The sequence below is a fragment of the Apaloderma vittatum genome, unplaced genomic scaffold (genome assembly GCF_000703405.1).
Source record: "Apaloderma vittatum isolate BGI_N311 unplaced genomic scaffold, ASM70340v1 scaffold5320, whole genome shotgun sequence".
Lineage (NCBI taxonomy): Eukaryota > Metazoa > Chordata > Aves > Trogoniformes > Trogonidae > Apaloderma > Apaloderma vittatum.
Window position 1 is genome coordinate 18,228 of NW_009694924.1, and position 14,836 is coordinate 33,063.

At 38.0% G+C, this 14,836-nt stretch overlaps 1 protein-coding gene across 1 annotated transcript in view; it reads left to right on the forward strand.

The window, feature by feature from the left end:
• Window positions 1-1,341: 1,341 nt before the first annotated feature.
• LOC104273768 (neurobeachin-like) overlaps window positions 1,342-14,836 on the forward strand; it is a gene marked incomplete at its 3' end in the record, with an annotated part of 79,060 nt that continues 65,565 nt past the window's right edge. Inside the window, exons 1-3 of the mRNA XM_009869198.1 lie at window positions 1,342-1,423; window positions 2,302-2,404; window positions 8,612-8,727. Coding sequence (XP_009867500.1) covers window positions 1,342-1,423; window positions 2,302-2,404; window positions 8,612-8,727 — 301 coding nt within the window. The remainder of the gene's footprint in view (window positions 1,424-2,301; window positions 2,405-8,611; window positions 8,728-14,836) is intronic.

Here is a 14,836-nt window from a genome sequence, read left to right on the forward strand (position 1 = left end):
ATACTATTGCCATTACCTCAAGCATGAAGGATCGTTGACAGCAGCAACATATGGTCTCCCTAACATTTCACTATTCAGAAGTTGGGGGAGGTCGTGATTATAGAAAGCAAAGACCTCAGTGGTGTGAGTAAAGCACCGCAAGCTGGTGTACTAGAAGTTTCTATGTATCTAGTGGAGAACAGAGAAATTCAGTCTTTCCAATCTGAAATCTTTTTTGCATTTCCCTTTACTGAACGTGTTCATCTCATTTCTTTGTTTCACCAATGCTTGGTAACTGCAGCTCAGGTGAAAGCACAGCCTACAGAGAGCAGGAAATGCAGTTGAGTGTACTGAGGGGTTGGTCCCCATCCCAAACGACTGACTCCTCGTTAGGTTAAAGTGTCAGTCTCAGCTATGGGCAAAGCCCACCAGAGCAGAGGTGGAAGGCTGAAGGCAGCCTGCCAGCAGATAAAAAAGGGTTTGGAAAAGGGTTGTTCCACAATGTGTGATACTGATGGAATGGTAATTCACAGATAAAATAAATTAATAAAGCTGATTCCTAATTAAATTTTGTCTTTTTTGTCTGTTTTTCCGAAGATCCAGAGCAGTGCAAAAAAAGTGAAAGAAATTGTTTAGGTATTATTATCTAGTCTTGGACCAATATCTTCCTTTGAGAAACTGACAAATTGGAAAGGCAATGCCGATTTTTAACTATTTTATTTTAAAATATTTTCACACTCATTTTAAAATGCAAAAATACTGTTAATTTTTGTTTATGGTTTGGGGTATTAGATGTACTTTAGAAAAAATATTGTGTCGGCATACTGTTCTAGTTCATTTCTGTATTTATTAATGAATGGAGAGAGTTCTAATTTGTGATATAAGTAGCAAATTATATTGTTTTGGTCGTACGTTGCACAAGAGAGCCTCAGAAGTAAATCTGTTATCTGATACGTAACTGACAACTGTGCCATGCACACTGTTGGAAGAAAAGATACCTAAGCAGAATTACAACTGTGTCCATTACCCTGTGCTTGCTTGTTTGGGTTTTTTGGGTTTTTTGGTGGGGTTTTTTTTGAGGAAAATAAATTGATGTGACTCATGAGAAATAGGTCTTAGGCATGTCTGGTACTTACTGATATTCTTCTAACAGCTATACTTCAGTGCATCTTTAAAAACCATTTAAGTTCATGCTATAACATATTTTTTATGTTTTAAAGAGATACAATTAACTGTACTTCATTGATGGATAAAATTTTCTATATTCTTGTGCATTATTTTAATGAAAGCTCCTGCTAATAGCTGTCACCTTGACTTTCTTTAAAGGTCCTTGCCTATACAGAAGGCCTTCATGGAAAATGGATGTTCAGCGAGATTCGAGCTGTTTTTTCAAGACGTTATCTTCTCCAGAACACAGCTTTGGAAGTGTTTATGGCAAACAGAAGTATGTCTTTGTTTATTCTGTTGCATAAAAAAGTACTAGGAGTTAATCTGTATGTCATTAATCTTAGAATTTAAACTCTGTGCTTCCTTTGATAAAGTGCCTATGTCTATGCTCAGTAGTGCTTACTCTTGCATGTATTCATTGCATTTCATATTAGAATCAATCACATAAATCAATCTCACTGCCTTCTGTGCAGCAGTGTGATTTATTTATAAAAACAGATCATTGCAATTGGTAAATTCTTCAAATATTTGATAGGAAATTTGCTTTCCTGTCATCTCACCCCTCTCTGTTTTCTGCAAATATTTTAGTGAAATATCTAAAAGGATATTTTCTTTCCTAATTATAAACTGAGTTAAAGTAAGAAGGAACAAATCAATAAATGGATCCACTCAGTTTTCTCTGTGTGCTACTCTGACTGAGAGCCTAGTGGTTGGTGAGGTGTGTCAACAGTCTTTTGCCCTGAGGAGCTCCAGGGGAAGTTTTGTTTTCAGCTAAAGTGAATTAAGCAGTTACTGGCTCTGTGTGTTTTAATGCACTGGTTAGAAGCCTGAATGCCATGCCACCTACTGAACAGCTTCCCAGCCTGGTAAGAGATTTATATGGGTTAGTGGTAAGCTGTGATTCCTCTGAAGCATACCTCACCCAGGTCTTCTGCAAAATGGGAGAGTTAGTGCTAAAACGCTAACAAGCTAGTGATATGTAGGTACGAGGTGTGGCAGGAGTCTCTGTTCTAACTGGAATCCCCAGGAGGATAAAAGTAGAATTGACTTCTCTTTCTAAATATTAAAAAAGAGCTTTAAAAAGCAATATGTGCAGGTGGAGAAACAGACCTCTGCAGATGATTTACTAGTCCATATTTTCTCTTCTTCATTTAGCTTCTGTTATGTTTAATTTTCCTGACCAAGCAACAGTGAAAAAAGTTGTGTACAGCTTACCACGTGTTGGAGTAGGAACCAGCTATGGTTTGCCACAAGCCAGGTACTTTAATTAAAATAGTTTATATGTTTTGTGTTTATTATATTATACAAATGGTATTTTCAAATATGTCTATACTAAAACATTATTCCTGTTATGAAACCGTATTTTCAGAAACAACACCCTTTACTTACTTGTATTCCCTGTTATTATTGAATAGAAGTAAAAGTATTGTAAATTAGGTTTAGTTACTTTTTAAATGACTATGGGAAATTAGTACCTTCCAGTAAAAGACCAGAAGAAAACTTACACCTTATCTCTTGAAAGGCTGTTTTTCAGTCAAGTTTTATAAATTTATAGAAAAACATTCATCCTTGCTGTGGTTGTTATGCAGGTCATGGAACTAAACTATGTTTTGTTTTTGCTGAAAGAAAATTATATTTTAATTTATATCTTCTCACTTGCATTTTATATGAATGTGTGTGCTTTTTAATTCATTCCTCATGAGTATAATGACTGGTTTACAGTTTTCACATTTCTTCCATTCATTAGTACAATGCATTATTCTTCTGTTTCCAGAATTAAGGAGGATATGTATTTTGGAATAGACCAGCTAAAGTCCAGTTTTAGAGATTTTCACATACTAGGGACAAATGCAGTTTTTATTATCTCATCAACATCAATATCAAATCAGCATATGGTCAGAAATAAGGCTGGAATTATCAGATCCTGTGTTATAAAAGCATTCATATTCAGTGATGAGTAAAGTCATCTTTGTGTGTCCTTCACTGAGTTGAGGGGGAAAAGTTCCTGCCCCCATTTATTTGTTTTACTTAGAAATGTCTGTTCAGACCCAAAATTGGTTTTGAGGGTGTATCAGCAGAAGTCTGGTGAAAAACATTTAGGTTCAGGATTAATTTCTGGTCAAAGTGAAAGAAAAAGAAATAAATACGAGGGACTGAGGAAACAGCAGGAAATTCACAAACGTGTGGTGCTTTGGGTTCAGATCTCCATTTGGCTTGACTTGGCCAAAAGCCAATGACTTAATCATCAGTGTAATGTCTGGGATGTGCCTTTCTATTCCTTTAAGTCATTTCATACAAACTAAAGCCTCATCTTGTCCTTGTTTCCTCCCAGTGTAGAATGTGGAAATGCTCTGAAGTGTCAAAGCATTTGTAGGATTGGAGAACTGTTTAGATCTCAGCTGAACATCATTCCCTGTCGTGAACTCAAGAGTCTCATGATGCCTAAGGCTTGATCTCCTGAATGTGCTGAAGTTCTTAGGCAAACTGCCAAATTTCTCAAGTTTTCACTGAGATCAAGGGGAAGTTGGGGCATTCCTTTGGAAGGTGCATCTTGTTAATATTAGCGTTGCTCTTCCAAATACTCAAATTAAAGGAATTGCTGTCTCTAAATGAAAAGTAATAGTATTCTCTTCTGAAATAAAAATGGCCACATGTTCTAGAACAAACAAAATGCAAATTTCTCAATCAGAATTTCATATCTGCAGTGACATTTTTTAGTTTTGAAATTCATATCCTTTGTGCATTATTCAGTGAATAATTGTCTGAAAAAGTTTGTTGATACATAATTATTTAGAAAAGTTTCAGCTTCACTATTATATGCAGTTATTTCCATACCTTTTTGATTAAAGTTCAATTTGAATAGAAAATAGGCTTGCTAGCCTTCCGAATAAATCTGACATATGGTAGTGAAGTTGTTTTTCTTTCTTGTTTCTGCATAATTATTGTATGATTTATGCATGGTAAAGACCCTGTAATCATGGCTTTTCCTTTTCTTCTGTCTACATACCCTTATTGTCTTCAGTAGGATTGCAGTGGAGTAACTAAGAAAAGTCTGGCTCTGTAACTTCCCTGTAGTTAATATTCTGTTGATGTTAGAATATAGTTTCCCTTCCTATGAATATGTTGGCTCTGGAATGCTAATTTTTAAAATTATGCTTATTTATATAACTAACATAAGGAGAAATTATGCCAAGTAGCCAAAAGGAACTGCTATGCTGAGTAAAATGTTATCTTTTTTTATGACGTTTTCCAGATTAAGCTCGACTTAAAAATATTCTAACAAAAGCTGATCTTTCTGATTGTTTTGCTTAAGTGCTTTAGTTTTATTTTTGTAAGTATTTTTTTCCTGCAATACTACTTTGATCAACATTTCATCTAAAGTTAATTACATTATCATAAAGAATTGTGTTCACGATGGAAACATTCTGAAGGAGTAAATTACTTTTATTGCAGTACTTGGACTTTAAGTGCATTTCTGTTTTCATGGAGAAAACCTGCAATGAACAAAGAGAGAGAAGGAAGTAGAAGGAAAAAGTAGTGTTTATGATCTTCTAATGGCACATAGGATTAGAAGCAGACAAACTGGTATCTATTCTATTGTTATAGACCTGCTGTTCTGAACATCTCCACTTAGCCTCTTTGCTACCTTTCCTGACAGCCTCTCTAACGCTGTGATTCAACAAAGTGTTCAAGCCTGCGCTTAATGTTACAAAGAAGTAATTACATCCTTAAAATTAGTCAAATGTTGAGGAGTTGGGACTGATTCGGTAATCAAACTCATGTGCCTTTGCTAACTGCATTTTCACTGTTCCTGAAACGTTGCATTGATTGTAGTTTCCTTATGATCTCGCCATCCCATACAGTACTGTGCAGGCAGTACTGTGCCTTTCATTTGACTTATTTCTACAGCTCCATATGATGCTGCATAGGTGGAGTAATATCTGCATTTTTACTCCAGTATGAGCAGACCATTTTTTAGGGTTCTAGCACCTCAGGTGTAATTTACTGATGCATTTTTACTTAGGGTAATGTCACAGCTTAGAAACCAACTGTGAGCTGCCTGATGGTTTTGTAAGCATACTGAGATCAAAGAATTGGTAAAAGATACAGTGTCATACTTCACCACTTAAACGTGTGCTAGCACCTTCCACTGAAATTCCATGGACTGTTAATCTATTAGATAAAACAATGGGTACAGTTATTATAGCTAAGAAATACAAATAATGAAGATTTTGCTGAAAGAGAATGTCTTTTGGCTGGTACAGTAACAAACTTGAACATCTCTCCTATGAAGAGAGACTGAGAGAACTGGGGCTGTTTAGCCTTGAAAGGAGACAGCTGAGAGGGGATCTTATTATAGTATACAGATATCTGAGGGGTGGGTGTCAAGAGGAAGGGGGCAGTCTCTTTTCACTGGTGCCCAGTAATAGGACAAGGAGTAACAGGTATAAGGTAGAACATAGGAAGCTCCACCTCATTATAAGGAGAAACCTCTTTACTGTGACGGTGACAGAGCAGTGGCACAGGCTGCCCAGAGAGGCTGTGGAGTCTCCTTCTCTGGAGACTTTCAAAGCCTGCCTGGATGCGTTCCTGTGTGGCTGCCCTAGGGGATCCTGCTCTGGCAGAGGGTTGAACTAGATGATCTGCCAAGGTCCCTTCCAACCCCTGACATTCTATGATTCTATGTTCAACATCAGCTCAGCTCTGGCACTTACTCCACATCAGTAGCTTGGTGATGGATTTCCAGATCTCGCTGTTGCTGGTTGCAGAGCTTGGATTTTGAGAAGGGAGAGGGGTAGGAAAATGAAGATTTTATGTCATCAAAGCATAAAAAAACCCTTTTAGAGCTTTAATTAAAAGAGAATATCGATGAGTTTCTTGTCAGAAGACAGTGACTTTCCCAAATCTCTTTTTTTATCTGAACAGGAGCAACACAACACAAAACATCATGCAGGTGCTACATTTTTGACAAGATACTTAAAGATTCTTTGTATGAGATTGGATTGAAGCTAACTAAATTAAAAGTGACTGTGAAAAGCAGTGGGTCATGCTTCATATACAGGATATATAACATCCCTTCCCTCAACAAAATGTCCTGAAGGGTTTTCTAGACATATTTAGAGCATAAAAAACTTGAAAAATTGGGTTATCCCCTTGTACATCAGAGGGTCTTCTGCAGTTTCCATTTTGAGTAGGTATTTCAGAGCTCTCTAGAAGCAAAGGAAGCACATTCATTTTTGCATCTTGGTATTGGTGATGGCATATCGAAGGAGAGAAATGGTTTGATCAAAGTTGGGTAGATTTAGCAAAACGCAAAACAGTGGGTCTTTCTGTGTTAGCTGAAACTAGCAGGTGTGGAACCAATTTATTCTGCATAATTTTTTCCAGCCTCTGCTGAAATAACTGCGAATCTCTCAGACGCCTCAGATACAGAGTAAATAAGGAGCTTTTTTTAGTATATTTTGATTTTCTGTAGAGTTTTCTCAAATCAGGCATTCAAATGCAAAGTCCAACACTTGACACTTTATAGATTGTTGAGGCTCCCTAGGAGATTGTACATAAAGTCTAGAAGCATCTACTAAGCTGTACTGATGTATAAACGTTGTTTTGTCGTGAGAGAGACAGGAGGTCTGTAACAAATGCTCGTAAATTTAATGATCTCTTTAGCATTTTTATTTTCTGTATTTATTAATTTATGTGTAGCATTAGTCACAGTTTACTGGGAACAATACTTTGAGAGTTCCACTGTAAAAGTAATTGTTGTCCTATAAAATGCGATTTAAAGTATGATTACATTCAGATAAGTCTTTAGATAAATTGTTCAGAAGAAGTGTAAGAGAAATAATTAAAAAAATTTCATAGTGTCTCCTGTGTACTAGTAAAATATATTTACCATTGACAACCTAGAGTCTACTGCAAAATAAGGCTAACCAAGCTGGCAAGACCTTATGTACTGCCATTTTGAGTAAATACAGAGATTAAAAAAAAAATAAGAAAGTGCACCTGCAACTGCACAGTCATTTTTCTATGCCTAACTTGTAAATCTAAGTATATCAGACACTGACAGCCTACATATTGACAATTTAGAGATATATGATAACTGTACACTCCAATCACATAGCACTATTCATCCTTTCTCTAGAAATAGGATTTAGTGGATGTGTAGGATTATGTGTAAATATCATTAGAAATAGATGGTCTTCATTTTTGTAATCACTGCCCAATTTGACACCTTGTATATTCTTTTAAGACAGTGCTCAGCATTCAGAGTCTAGAAATAGTACACTTGTGTTTAATGTGCAACTGAAGGCTGAAGCATCGAGTGCTCCTATTTAAACTTGACAAGCTGTATAAATGCTAGATATATATTCTTTAAATTCATTAATAAGCTACATGTTAGGGCTCCTCTTTCTGTTTTTGACAGATATAAACACTTTCTTTGTTTTGAGATTTGTAAGATTTCAATTTCTGTAAAAGGATCTGAAAGGATGATTTTTTCTCCCTCCAAAGATTTTCCCTGTCTCTTTTGTTCATCAAGGACTATTTTTTCTAGAAACAAGTTGAGAACAGTGAGACTACTTCTGCTTATTACAGATTTAATGCATTAGTCTACACTGAATCTAGTCCCCTATATTTTACCAGCCAGGGATGGTATATACTAAGGGTAATGTAGAACTAGATGCATGGTATTTAGTTATTGTGATGTTGTCAAACTGAATATAGAAAAGATGAAGGTTTTTTGCTTTTAGCTTCCTTGGCGCAGTGATTTTGTTCTTTCTGCTTTATCCAGTCATGTAAGTTTTAGAAAATATGTGTAAATTGAGTATCTTAGAAGCTTCTACTCCTATTCCAAATATGAATGAAATGCAGTTCAGAAGTTATTATGGAAAGACAGACAGATGGATGTGTGAGCAGATAATTGAATAAACCTTGTTTCTTTCAGAAAGCAGGCTATAGATAGAAATCTTGAAGCTTACTGGGATATAGGGAAGGGATCATGGGTAACTGACCGTGGAGAAGGTGCACAGATTGTGGAATAAATATCTTCAACCCATGTGCTGGAAATATATGATACTATCACTCACTCACTCACCTTAATGAACTTATCTCAATGTATCCTTTTGAAAAAGGGAAATGGTATTTCTCTTTTATTCCTGCGGGACAAGCCAGGCACCAGGACGTCTGCAGTTTCTTTTACTTCCAGTCTTTTAACTAGATTCACAATAAAATAAAACACAAAATATATTATCCTGAATTATTACGATGCTGTAGTACTGGTAAAATAAAATGCAGATCTTAATTTTAGTAATTTCTCAAATAAGGGTAATAGTGTCTTCTTGACTTCATTAAATGAAATAAAAAAGCCTCTGAGAGAATCTGAAATTAATCACACTAATAATATTGCCCTACATCTTAACATTTAATGAGACTCTTAAAAAAGTCATTCTTTAAATGTATTTCCTAGGAGAATCTCTCTGGCCACTCCCCGACAGCTTTATAAATCCTCGAACATGACTCAGCGCTGGCAGAGACGGGAGATATCTAACTTTGAATACTTGATGTTCCTCAACACTATAGCAGGTAAGGCTTCTGACTCTTTAATCCTTCATAATATGTTTATGTTTGTCAAAGTCTTAAGCATCATGAGTTGAGAGAACACATGTGTCTCTCTAGAACTCAGCTGCAGCTTTACGATGGATTCTGAAACCTCCACATTAAATTTTATCAGAAAATGCACAATCTATCACCGAGACTTTAGATTTGTTGTTGTGGAGGCTGTTCCTTGCTCCCCTTCTGCCATTTCCTCTGCTGACAGCTTTGTCTGAAGCTTTATTAGAGTCAACAAACCACTGCCAGAGAGTGTCTGGAAATAATAATGGGAAAATGTAATTTCGCTGCTTCATCATTCTCAGCAACAGCAACTAGATAGCAGAATAACAACAGCATTCTGCCTAGTACAGATGTCACCTGGATTGTGGTATGATTAGATTACAGCATCTTTTCTCGTTTAGTTCTTTGAGCTGAAATATAATATCAGATTAGGTATTTAAAGTGAGAAATAACCGCCATAGACGTCCATTTGTTACTGGCAAAAGAAGAGCTTTTCTGGCAGTTGTCATTAATTAGACATTCATGACGGCATTATTCCTTTCCCTTTTCTAAGTGTTAACTCCTGTGGTAATTTTAAACGTAAAAACCAGCAGTTTTCTACACCATATACAAAGATTTCCAGGAGGTTGTCTACTATTACGATTCCTGCCTGTAGCACACATGCTGCTTATGAACCTGCCTGCAGAGAGCCTTCCTCAGACATTTCACTCCAGTGAGCTTTAATTTGAAACCCAAATTAAATTCCACCAGACATCATTTTGTACTCCAGTGCTGCAACTCTCATCTTGGTCCTGACTTTTATGCTTGAGGTTATCCTCAGGCCAGGCATCAGACAAATGTAAGTGTGAAATCCAAAGGTAGCACCTGTTACGCTGACCAGTCTGAGGACAGTCACTGCGTTCTTCCCAGTAGGGCAGCAGCAGAATTCAGGAGCTGTCAAACTCACTTGCTTTGAACTTTTAGGTTTTGCCTCTGTGCTTATATGGCAGTCATCTTCCATGCATCCAGTCTCACGGATGTTAATAAACGTGTCATCAAATTATCCCAGTGTGATACAGAAGTGCTACCGCAGAACAGCTGGAAATCTGAGGGCATGTTTACCTTGTGCAGCGGAGCACAAAACAGAGTCCCTGAAGCTACGGGAGACCTGGACTGGGAAGTTCATGTGATGCAGTCCAGTGCAGGCTCACCAGCTTGGTTCTCCAGTGTTACAGCCACAGTCCTGCAGATCTCTGCCAAAGGAAGGAGCCCCACTGAGTGTTTATTACCTCTGGCATGGAGCCACAAGAACGCTACAAGATCCTGCTTCTGGGCACTGTCCTGCCTCCAGCCGCACATCCATTGCCCATCTGGTGATGGGGAAATGCAGGCAAGGCCTGGTGGGCTCCTTCACCACCTCACCCAAACCTAAAGGGATTGTGTGAGAGCTGGGAAGTTAGCCTAGATCCCCTCAGTCCTTGGTCAGTAAATTATCGACAGAACTGTCTTTCACTTGTAATTTCCTTTTTATGTATTCATTTCTTCTGTAAGGCCATGTGTCTAAACTCTCAAAATGAAAGTAGAGAAGAGCTGAGCCAATTTTTGATAAGTTACTTCTCATTTCTAATCAGTTTAAAACTCCAAGTCGTTTATTTTTAGGTGCATCACCAAAGCCTGGAAGACATCATTATGTCTGAAGTCAATTAAGAGTTGCAGTGACATTTACTCTAAAGTATCCATCAGTAAACAATCTTCAGCCTGAAGAGATTCCTTCAGAGCACCTCAGAGGTCTCGAGAAAAAAATTTTTTGACCTATTGTTTGATACTAGTACTGCTAGGCAGGCTTTATAGCCAAACACCTGTGTGGTTACATGAAGTGAATTTCTTTTAATGGCATCTAGTGTCAATGACCTGCTTTACAAGAGGATGGTCTGACATTTACATTCCAGGTATCATCTGCCATGGCAAAAGTTTGGAGGATTACTGACACCGTTTTTTGTGTGTCTATGAGCTTATACTGTATTTGAAAAAAATTTCCGATACTTTGGTCAGTACCTTAGTAGTGTCTCCCTCTGACTCAAAGCACTTAATTTCTGGCAGATTTTTTGTATCAGTCCATTACTGGTAAATCTCATTTGTTCGTTTAATCTCATTGTTAACTGTATAAGCTCACTTGCTCATTTTCACAGCATTACCTACCGTCTTATGAAGCCTTTTGTCAGTGCATGATAGGTAAAGACCATATTCTCTGAAAGATGGGAAAGAAAATTGAGACTCTACATGAAATTCAGCTTAAGTCTGTCTCCATCTTGTATTGACTGACTTATTTTATAAAATCATTCTTTTTAATGCTATTTTGAGGTCACACAGACCAACAAATATGTTTTCTGAAGGAGAGCAAATATGCTGCTTTTTAAATGTTTTGAAAGTGACCAGTATTGATTAATTAAAATAATGCACATGCATACTATTCTGCTAAGATGTGCGCAAGTAGCTGAGGAACATTTGAAGAGTTTTTCCTTGTCACAAAGAATATCCCTTACTTTGATTTTTATTTTATGCTTGGCTTTTGCTAATGGGTCATTACCAGTCTATATATTTTCTGGTTTCATTTTCCAAGAAGGGTAACAGTCATCATGTTAGTCTGGGAAGAAAATATCTCTATACGATCTCATAAAATATATTGGAGGGATGTCTAAAAGCACTTGTGTGCTTTCCCATTCAGCAAGAGTGGTGTCACATGTTCCAGCAGGATTAGTGAAATAATGGGTCCTGCTGACATCAGCCATGACTCTTGCATGTTAGAATAGCCTTCATGCAAAGACCTTGTAAGAAAGCATGATTGCATTGCTGTATTATGTGCTTTCTATTTCTGCTTCATGCTTTTGAAGGTTTTGAAACTTCATAGTCTCTATGAATATAGGTAAATAAATTCCAGTTGCTAATGTCATTGTAACATCTGCACTCACTGATGCACTCATAGAAAATCATGAGTTTTTTTCAAAATGAGAAGAAAATTTATCCTCGATAGCTGAGCTCCCTGCCAGTGACATGCACACACACCCTTTTCTGAAAACAATATAAGATAATTAAAACTGTATGAAATCCAACAGGCTAATCAACTTTTTATTTTAGTTTGTAACAAACCCTAACATTTTCCAACTTTTTGAGTAAAGCAAAAATCCCCTCAAGTTATTTTTTGGAAGATCATCCTCGTTTTGTAGTTCTAATGAAGTATGCGCTTCGTCTAGGAAGCTGACTTCCAAAAACTGATGAAGAACTTTGGAGTATGCAAAGAATCTCATCATAGATGTCTAACATCTTTATCAGTGATCTGGATGAGGGGATAGAGTGCATCCTCAGTAAGTTTGCAGAATGACATCAGACCGTGTGGGACTATTGATCTGCTGGAGCGTAGGAAGGCTCTGCAGAGTGACCTGGACAGGCTGGTTCGATGGACCAATGTCAATTGTATGAAGGTCAACAAGGACAAGTGCTGGGTCCTGCACTTGAGTCACAACAATCCCAGGCAACGCTATAGGCTTGGGGAAGAGGGGCTGGAAAGCTGCCAGGCAGAAAAAGACCTGGGGGTGTTGGTCGACAGCTGGCTGAACATGAGCCAGCAGTGTGCCCAGGTGGCCAAGAAGGCCAACAGCATCCTGGCTTGTATCAGGAATAGCATCAGCAAGACCAGGGAAGGGATTGTGCCCCTGTACTCAGCACTGGTGAGGCCGCACCTCGAATCCTTTGTTCAGTTTTGTGCCCCTCACTGCAAGGAAGACACTGAGGTGCTGGAGCTAGAGAAGGGCAACAAAGCTAGTGGAAGGTTGAGTGAACAAATCTTATGAGGAACGACTGAGAGAACTGGGATTATTTAGTCTGGAGGAGACTAAGGGGAGACCTTACTGATCTCTACAGCTGCCTGACTGGAGGTTGTAGTGAGGTGGGGGTTGGTCTCTTCTCCCATGTAGCAAGTGATAGGACAAGAGGAAATGGCCTCAAGTTGCACCAGGGAAGGCTTAGATTGGATATTAGAAAAAAAATGGTTTACTGAAAGAGTGATGAAGCACGGGAACAGGCTGCCCAGGGAGATGGTGGCGTCACTATCTCTGGAGGTATTAAAAAAATGTGTAGATGTGACCCTTCCAGACATGATTTAGTAGTCATGGTAGTGTTGTGTTGATGGTTGGACTTCGTGATCTTAGAGATCTTTTTCAACCTTAATGATTCTATGATTCTATAAAGCTCCTGGCAGGCCAGAAAGCCACCCACAGTGGGGTGCGTGTGATGTCCAAGTCCAGTGGCAGTGGAGAAAGCTTAAAACAAATATATCTTGGAAAGCCTAGAAGTTCTCATATCCCCAAGGTGTTTTCTGGCTCCACCATGGCATGGCACTGTATTGCTGGGGCCTGAGGCCTGGGAAACTGCAGCGTGGAGAGCATTTCTCCAAAATATTTCCTTTACAACAAATAGGTGTTTTCTGGTAAAACACCTATTAATTAACTTTACCAGAAATGCAGTACTGGAAGCAAAGTCGCTCTTCTACATGTTGCCCTTGCTTTGAAAACACTCAACTGTTAGCTGTCTTAAACTGTGTTAAACAGAAGCAAATTCTTATATGCACTATAGACTGGACCTTCTGGCAATCAGAAGAAAATACAGGATTTTCTATTTTGTCTTCCTTTGCCAAGTAAAGACAAGACATATATTTTCTTTTCTTTCTTCCTTGGAAATCCAATTTCCAAATACATTTTTAATTGTACTCTTTTGTAATGAGATCCCATAAGAATTATTTCCTTAAAAGATACAACTCCTTTGCTGGTAATTGGTCATGTAAGCAGCGATGGCCTAGTTTTAGACTGTAACTGTTTAAGCAGTATCTTCTTTTCTTACAATATCATTGTTTCTAGCCACTGAGAAATACATGCATCAAAATCTTTTTATTTGTGTTGCCACTGAGCTTCTACTGGCTTATTCAGCATAATCTTAGTCACTTAAGAAATGTGGAGGTTTGGCACTTAAGGGACGTGAATTGTCTGTTGGTAAGCAAGCTATATGTAGCTCCCTTTGCTAGTTTTACTTCTCTTCCAAATAAATAGAAGTCCGCTAACAAAGTTGTTTAGTATGCTTTTTGCCAATTCTTAGTAGTCTCCTTTCTTATTTCAATGGCGCTTAATTAGTATCTAGCCCTTTACAAAACAGTAAGAAATCACTCATGATTTTTTTTTTATCCTTTTCTGAAATTATTCAAGAAACGGCAGCCTTGGAAGAGAGATGTTCAGAAGTGAAGTTTCAGACACCAGCACATTTCTTTCATTTGTGACATGCATCTGGGTCCTTTCCCACAAGTCCTTTGCCTGCTTGTTAATGCTGTTAATTACACAGAGTGGTTGTTCTCTGTAGAAGAGAACGACTGAAATAAATATATGAATCTCTGCTTAAATCTCTCCCTGGTTTGCCAAGCACAGCCCCTGGCTTTTCAATAAGTTCTTAATCAATGTCTGAAATACTGAAGTGTCCCTTTGGAAAAAATCCATCTTTCTCCGACTCTTTTAAAAGAGTCTTCACTTTTAGTTTTACTGTATCTGTTGTGATCTGTGCCCATGACTTAATGTCTACTTCACCTATCATTGTTGTCTCTTTCTGGATAATTTCCTATCCCAGGATATAGGATTACCATCACATATGGTAATGGCTTGATGCCTCACTTCAATTCCGATTCAAAACCACTCTCCATTTTTAAAACTCACTAAAGTCTGATTTCAACCTGTTTCTCTGGCACTCTGGCCAACTATTTTCTCGCCTCCCTGTTCTGTTTCCAAGGTCTTCACCTCTTTCTTGCCCTCTTTTCTGAGTTGAGTATATTTCATCATGTTTACAGCTCTGGGTTTTTCTCCCAAAGGTAAACACTGCACTCTGCTACTTATCAATCAGTCTCAGTGTTATACTCTCTGTGTCCCTGGTTTTTGTCCTGGTTGTGTAGACATAAGCCTTCCTGGACACCTTCCCCCTCCTCCTACCTATTGCCTTCTCAGGGATCCTTTAGCTTTGAGGACTTGGAAGCAGCTGTGGTTATACTAATTGTCCTTTTCTCAGGCAT